This window comes from Serinus canaria, chromosome Z, assembly GCF_022539315.1.
Source record: "Serinus canaria isolate serCan28SL12 chromosome Z, serCan2020, whole genome shotgun sequence".
Lineage (NCBI taxonomy): Eukaryota > Metazoa > Chordata > Aves > Passeriformes > Fringillidae > Serinus > Serinus canaria.
The window spans coordinates 9,166,720-9,174,932 of record NC_066343.1 but is presented as its reverse complement, the minus strand read 5'-3'; the positions used below and the strand labels follow the sequence as shown (position 1 = coordinate 9,174,932).

Genomic DNA, 8,213 nt, shown 5'->3' with positions numbered 1-8,213 from the left:
TGGAGTTCCCAAACCTTGCCCCTACAGAAGAAAGGGTGAGTGGGATGGCAGCATCCTAAACTCTCAGGAGCAGCAGTGGAAATCATAGCACAGTGTCCTTGTCACTGCTGGCACCTTCCACCTCTCTGTATTTATATTTTCCATCTGGCATTCTCCATTCAGGTAGGAGTCCTGAGGGACACTGATGGGATTTTGGTAGAAAATAAATGTACCTGGAATTACAGCACATAATGCTCATAATCCATCTCCTGGCACGGAGCTGAGCCATGGGGTGAGCAGGGGTGAGCCTTTGTGAGCAAATGTCTGCTGTTTTCCCATCAGATCCTTGGGATAAACCTCCAGCTCAGGCACAGGAAAGCACCAGGATGCTGCTGTCCTGCAGCCACCATTTCATCTGTGCAGGGGATAAAAACACACCTTAAGGGGCCCTGAAGATTCCAGAGTAGGAAAAGGAATTCATGGGGACAAAAAGGAGGGGATGTGACTTGGGAAGTAGAAGGAGAACACATCCTGAGGAAGAAACTGATGCTGGTTTGTCAGGACACAGAGCAAATATAAGATGGGGGCAAATCTTGCCTTCTGAAAGAATATGCAAAGAGCTTGGTTTGGTGTTTTTTTTAACCTTTATTTAATTTCAAAGTGTCCATTACAGATTCTCTCTTCAAGACTTGGTAAGCTGGATGGAGAGCTATGCCTCTATTTTGGCTTTTTGCTTCAGGAATAAAGTCCCACAACACGAATATCTCTAACTCACAATGGGATTTTTTTTTCTCACCTTCATTCCCAAGGAATCTTCGAGATGATTAACAGTGAATAGCTGGCTAAACAAACTGTTACCTACTTTTCCTTTCATCAGCTGGTGAAAAAATCTGCAGAGAGTACATAAACAGTGCCAGCAGAAGAAAACACCTCTTGTTTCACTGAGACACGGACACGCTGCTAAATATAGATTTTACCAAACTGCTGGTTCCTGAGTTCATAGGACTCATTTCCACTGCTTCTCAGGGGCTCCTTCTCATCTCCCATGTCACTGTCCTTCATCTGTGCAAAATAGGCAGGAGGAGCTTTGCACTCGTAGTGCCTGTCCAGGGATTTCAGGTGGATGAGCATGTGCAGAGCATAGGCCAGGACCAGCAGCAGAACCAGGGACATCACCATTCCCATCAGGATTGCTGGGGAGAAGAAGGCTGCACAGTCCCTGGCATAGGCAAAGTGTCCTTCCTGGATGTTAAAACCTTGAATCTACAGGGAGAACAAGAGGGAACACGTTAAAGCAAGCACTGCTGTTCCATTAATGTGTGTTTTGTTAATTTGCTCCTGATGGCAGTACGAATTTCTGATTGGAGACCTGCACAAATTTGTGTGTCCCACTGACAGCTGGAGCTAATGCTCAGAGTTCATCCAGGTCAGTCTTCTGAAACTGGCAGCTCTTCTAATCCCCTCCACTCTGCTGCCCCAAGGATTTGCAGCTGTGTTTCAAACAGAATTTTCCACACTCATTCTGGGAGGCTCAGCAATATTTAATTGCAAGCATGGTGCCTTTCATGTTAACTGTGCATCTCCAGCATCCCTTGCTGAGAGTCCCAGGAGTTTTTGCTTCAGACTGCACAAACTCCAGCAGGACAAACCAGGAAATATTCTCAAGTGCCTGCCCTCAGACAAGATTTTTCTCACCAGTTCCACATGGGTGACATGTGGCAGCAAAACTACAGAAACTACAGAAAGCTGCACCCAGTTATGGTAAACACCAGCAGGTTTTATTCGTGGCTTCAGTTCTAATATGGATTTTAGCACTCTGGCACTCAGGGAATTGACTGCTCCACTAAATCAGTCCCTGGACATCTTTCACACGGTGACAAAAGGTTTCTCCATTCCTTTTTCAGCTCCCCATGCCCCCTGACTCAGGTGTCTAAATGCAAGGCACTCTAGTCCTGCCACCTCAGGCTCCCTCCCTGTCAAACGCAGAAGAACTGGCACTTCCAGAAGACTATTAATCTCATCCTAAAATAAGGGCTTAAGATGGGTCAGGGGAATTATCCTGTGGCTTTAGAGGCAGGCTGGGGTGACATTAATCAGGGCATAAGGGTAAAATTCCTAGCCATCCAAAGTGAAGTGAGATGAATCCCTGTGTGTGTGGTGCTGTTATTGGTGCTGAGTGTGAGAGCTCAGCTCAAAATGATGTAATGACAAGAAATCAAAGTCACTCACCACTAGAGGGAACACAAGCAGAAAGACTACAAAAAACAGCCTTGCACTTCCTTGGACAGGAAAAGTCTTGGTTTCTATTTTGTGCTCCATGTGATGCCTTAGGATTTTTGGCTTTTATATTGTCCATGTATTTGTGACCCTGCAGTTCTTTAGTGTGAAACTCCAAACCCCACACCCAGTGTCAGCTGCTGCTGTCCCATTCTGGGCAGACACAGCAATTCCTCTCCAGGCCTGGCAGCCAAGGACACCTCACTGCCCCAGGGCCAGAGATGCCAACAAAAGGGACTTGGGGGCAAACTGGGGGTCAATGACTTCATTACCTGCAGCTGGAATTGTTAGATTAACCCCAACATGCAAAGGGATCAAACTTAAAACAGTATAAACAATCATGACCTGTTGTTCATTTTGGTTGTAGCCCCTGAGGGAGCTTTGTCTTCCCAAAATAAACCTGAAGCCCCTTCAATAAATATAACCACTTTTTATTCTCTTAATTTTGTCTGGCCTCTCTTTTTAGGCAGCCCCAGAAAACATTACATGAGCGTAAACTGCGCACGGAAGGTGACGGCCTTCCCCGAGAAGGGCAGAACCCATCCATGGGATCCCTCTGGCTGAAACCCATGGCATCACCTGGAAGTCGATGAAGGTGACCTCCCAGAGGTGGGAGAGGTCGTTCTCAGAGCTGGGCACCAGCAGAGCCTCGTGTCTCTGCAGGCTGCTGACGCGCTGGCAGCGGAAGGAGTGGGTGGCGGGCGCGCGGATCCCCGAGGCGTTGAACGTCGCCTGCACCGAGTGGTTGTACAGCAGCTGCAGCCTGGGCAGGCTGAACCAGCTCTGCACGGACAGCTGGTAGTAGCTGGTGGTGAGCAAGAGCCTGGGAAGGCCAGGTTGGAGCAGGGAGGAGGGAGAAAATCAGTCAGAGGGTTGCAGTTGTTAAAAGTTGCGCAGGGAGCGACTCCGCGCGCCCGGTTTGTGTCAGAGTCATCAGAATATTAGATCAGAATATCAGAATATTGTAGGAGCTCTTGCTCCTTCCTTGGGGTCTGGAAAGGGAGGGAAAGCTTTCCACAGAGAGTGGCAGAGCCCTGGAACCACTGCCCAGGGAGGGCCTGGAGTGTCTGGAGACATCCCAGCCCCAGCTCCTGTGCCTCTGCTCCAGGGGACCCTGCCTGGGGAGGGGAATTGCACCAGATCATCTCCAGAGGTCCCAGCCCCAAATACTCCCAAATACCCTGGGATTCTGTGGTTTGAGGTTGTTCCCTGTGGCAGCTGAAGGAGTTTGGTTTCTCCCACAAAGCAAGAAGAAAACGAGGGTGTTTTGCCTAATTACTTGGAAAAATTATGGATGCAACACTGGTACTGTACCCCCACCCACACCTGGAAAGTCACTCCTCAAGAAATGCTGCTCTCTCCCATCACCAAAAAGCAAACATAAAGTAGGCCACAGTCTGATGCCCAGAGCATTTTAGCTAAAATCTCAGACACAGGAAGATTCCACACAAAAGAGAAACTTTTCCCAAACTTTTCCATGAGTAGAAAACTCAATGTAGAAGAAAAAACACCTTAATAAAGCAAGTCAGGTGACAGACATGCTGAATGCAGGTGTTTCAGTTATACAAGACTTTCTCTCACATTATTTTTGCTTAAACAAATTCTCTTTAATTGCCCTCACAACTGCATAACAATGTATTTGTGCTATGTTATTATCTGGTAGGGATTTTAGTATATAAACTTACCTGATAACAAGTCCCTTTAGATTGCCAATGTCACCAAAGTTCAGGGAAAGCCTAGGTCAAAAAGCAAGTAACATCAGGCTAGGAAAAATATTCAGAGACCCTCAGAGAAAAAAGCACCACAAAAGATTGAGCTCAGTTATACATGCAATTTTTTGCTCAGTCTACCCTTAAAGTCAGCGGGGAAAAAACCTGAAAGGATTAAATCTTCCCCTAATGAAATATACTCATTCACCTGTTGGTTGGAACGAGGCCCAGACTACCCAGAAAGAGTAGAAATCCATGTTTAACTCCCAACAAAACTCAATCCCACTGCTTCCCCCCCAGCTGACAATTGGGCTCAGTGGATCTGTTCTCCTCCTCCAGCCACAACATCTCAGTCAAGCATCACCCCTGCCTGTCATTAGAAAGTGTAAACACACACCTTGTCCTCATCTTTTTAAATATCAGAGCAGGGCAGAAAGCAGAGGTGTGAGCTCAGATTTCCACATCCCTTCCTTACAGCCTGACAAACGCCCTGGCTGTGAGGCAGCTCTGCAGTTCAACAAAGGGAAGGGCCCTACCTGGGTAATTAATGCAATACATGATTAGGATGAATAGATTCTTCTCACTTAAAAGTAGTGTTTTGCCTCTTGAAACCTGCAGGGAGATTCTCATTGTTCAAGTAAGACAGAAAGGAAACACAGTGAAAGCATGCAGGTTCTGAAAGGCCTCCAAAATTAAAGCTGAAGATGACTTGAGGAAACAAAAACAAAACAAAGCAAACAAAAACCCAACAAAAATATTTAAAACAAAAAAAAAAACCGAACCAAAGAAAAAAACAGCTAGCCCCACAATTTCCTGGGTGATCCAGACTTCCTGGGTAACACTGGTCCCCTAGGACAGGACACTGAATCCAGACCATCCCCTGCTTTACTACAAATGCAAGTCAGAGATAGTTGATGACTAGACACAGGCAATTGTGCCATTCAGCTAAAAATAAAACAAAAATGCAGCTTGGATTATTATATCTGATATCATTCCGTGTGTTTTGAAGCCCTTTATTTTGCCTTAGTTTATTTTCTGTTAGGTTGAAATACTTACTAATCAGACTAAGATTATTTTCAAATTGCAGGCCAGAAGAGAGGGGGGAATGTTTGTTATCACTTTTTTAACGTAAGTTTATTCCATTCTCTGCCTCTCCCTGTCAAGAGAGTGCTGGATAAGTTCAGATGCTGATGATGTAATATTCCAACTGCCTCGCTGAATATTGTGATGCTGGGTTCTTTCTCCATTTCACTTTGAGCTTTCTGGTAACCTCACCAAAATGTCTGTGCACCTTGTGCTGCACAATCACAAAGAGGTGACACCTACTTTTCAGGGAAAACATATTTAGATGTACAGGTAAAAGGCTGTGTAGGCGATAAATGAAACTGCTGGGTTTGGTCATGTTATTTATATTGCTGTGTGTGTCATTACAGATTTAAACTCCCTTTATCCCTTTATAATTTATTATTTAACTCCCTTTATTCCCCAGGAATGATGTTTAATTAGGATTTTTAGACCTCCCAGAGTGGAATCTGGTGTGAGCCATGAGGCCAGCACACTGCATGGGGGGAGAGAAGCAATCAGGAAACCAAAAATGCCACCTGCCTTCCCAGGCAGCCAAGAGGGGTTTGGATGCAGTGGGGTTCATGTTCAGCTCTGACTCGGGGTGAGAAGCATGGAAAGCAAAAATTGTGCTGAATGCTTCTCACTCAGGGTGAGAAACACCAAGCAAAACTGCTAAATGCTGCTGACACTGAAGAAATTAATGACAGGCTGGAGTGCAGAGCTCAGGTTCTCAGACGCTCTCGTGCCACATGCAAACCTGTGGTGAACCCACAGTTTGTCTGCAGCACCTCAGGGACCACAGCCTGGGGTTTGGGGTGACCATCCAAACACAGACCTGCACCCTGTGCAGCACTGCTGGTGATGCCTTGGGATTTTGGCTTTTATATTTCCCATGTGTTTGTGACCCTGCAATTCTTTAGTGTGTAACTCCAAACCCCACACCCAGTGTCAGCTGCTGCTGTCCCATTCTGGGCAGACACAGCAATTCCTCTCCAGGCCTGGCAGCCAAGGACACCTCACTGCCCCAGGGCCAGAGATGCCAACAAAAGGGACTTGGGGGCAAACTGGGGGTCAGTGACTTCATTACCTGCAGCTGGAATTGTTAGATTAACCCCAACATGCAAATGGATCAAACTTACAAAAGTGTGCAAACTGTGACCCGTGGTCCATTTCTGGGTGCAGCCCCTGAGGGAGGGTTGTGTGCCCAAAATGCCCCTGAAGGCCCTTCAGTAAATATAACAGCTTTTTATTCTCTTAACTTTGTCTGCCCCTGTTTCTAGGAAGTCCCAAAAACTCATCACTGGCACAGACCCCTTGTAGGGATAATCAGTCATGCACAGCACCTAAGCCCCACAAGCACAGGATCCCCTCTCCAACCCCACAAGCAGCTGTGTAAAACAGCTGGAGGTGAGACAGAGCAACAGCTTCAGCCCCATGGGCAGGGAGAGCAAAGCTGGCTGCCCCCAGGAGGGGCTACAGCAACAACTGAATATGGGTGTCCACGACAGTCTGGGCTTAAACTGCACAGCCCTGCTGCCCACATGGCAGGACATTGTCACAAAAACCTGGGTCTCAGCAAGGGCTGCTCTCCTGATGCCCTGGAGGGGCTGCCTACAACAGAGGCTGGGCAAGATTGAGGGAATAAAGTTGGTGTTTATTAAAAGCCTTCCAGAGCTACACCTTGGGCAGTCAGAGGCCTCCCATGGGCTGCACCCAAGGTGGACAATGGTCACGAGTTTTTCACACAATTATAGGTTTGGTCCGTTTGCATTTCAGGGGTTAATGCTCCGATTCCAGCCTCAGGTAATGAAGTCATTGACCCTCAGCTTGATCCCCCCACTTCACTTTTGTTTGTACTTTCAGGGCTGAGGCTGTGGGGTGTTGTCCTGGATTGCCAAGCAAATTGTATCTGTTTGCCATTTGTCTGGCAGTTCTCTTCTGCTCAGTGGGCACTTTTCCTTATCTCTTCCACAGCTGGGCAGACCCCTGCTGCTAACAGGCCATGGAATGTCCCTGCATGGCTGATAAGAACTGCAGCATCCCATGGGAGATGTGAGCCCAGGGAGAGGAGCCAGGCATTCCTACCTGGATGGAATCTGGAGATTCCCAAGCATTCCTACCCGGATAGAACCTGGAGATCCTGGAACACCAGCACGGCTTCTGCACTGGATTTCCCAGAGGAGCAGCAGCTGCCTCTGCCCCTGGCCCTTCAGAGGCAGAGTGCACCTTTCTCCAGGATCCCTGCTCCAGCAGAACCAGCCCTGGCACTGCAGGAGGGCTGAGCCACAATTCCAGTGGCACTGCTGCCAGCCCCTGACCCACAGGGTGTCAGGCTGTGCTCTGGCTCTGGGTTGGTTTGGGTCACTGCAGTGTTCATTTTATCCTTTTATTTTCTTCCCTAATACAGAACTGTTATTCCTGCTCCCATATCTTTGCCAGAGAGCCCTTAATTTAAAATCCATAGCAATTCAGAGGTGGGGGTTGTTCCCATTCTCCATTCCAGGGGAGGCTCCTGCCTTCCTCAGCAGACTCCTGTCTTTCCAAGCCAAGACAGCTGTCCTTGAGTCTCAGGCCCAGAAGGGACTGTGTTGTCTGGCCAAAATGTGAGGACAGTAACTTACACTCTATTTGGAGCTCAGAGTTACACCCTACACGCTAAAGCAGCTCAGGATTTGAAAACAATAACAGGTAAAACCCTACGGCTCCACTCCCAGATGCAGTTCCCCTCCCAGCAGAGCAGAATTCCCCTTACATGGCGCTGTCCTCGCTGCAGTTTGAGTCCCCAACATCCACGGTGGCGTGGACTCCAAAGGTCCTGTCTGTCAGATCCAGCTGGCTGTGGTTCCCAAACCTGATCAGGATCCTCCTGGCCCAGAACAGGATGCAGGGGGTGCCGTTGATGGTGACGTTCAGGGGGCTGTCGTGGCTGTGGGGGGGCCCAGGGTGGCTCCAGGCTGCTCCTTGCCACTGTCCTCCCCTGCTCAAGTTGTAGCTGACAACCTGAGGGACCACACAAGAGATTTCTGTCAGAAGATGAGCATGAAAAATGCATTTTTTATTATTGGTTTTTGGCAAATATTACAATGAATATTGTATGTGTTATGTTAGGAAGTGATGCTGTATTAATTCTCTTAAGCAGTGTGTTCAATATAGTTTTAGGTTATAACAGAGGGTTAAAATAGA

The 8,213-nt window shown here is 47.6% G+C and overlaps 1 protein-coding gene across 2 annotated transcripts in view; it reads right to left on the bottom strand.

The window, feature by feature from the left end:
- Positions 1–399: 399 nt before the first annotated feature.
- The window catches only part of LOC103823063 (V-type proton ATPase subunit S1-like protein), a 26,477-nt gene continuing 18,663 nt past the window's right edge, over positions 400–8,213 (bottom strand). For both annotated transcript variants that reach the window (XM_050986989.1, XM_050986990.1), the window contains exons 5-8: positions 7,783–8,030; positions 3,942–3,992; positions 2,836–3,079; positions 400–1,242 (exon numbers count right to left, since the gene is read on the bottom strand). In XM_050986989.1, the coding sequence (XP_050842946.1) occupies positions 940–1,242; positions 2,836–3,079; positions 3,942–3,992; positions 7,783–8,030 (846 nt within the window). In that variant the 3' untranslated portion in view covers positions 400–939. The remainder of the gene's footprint in view (positions 1,243–2,835; positions 3,080–3,941; positions 3,993–7,782; positions 8,031–8,213) is intronic.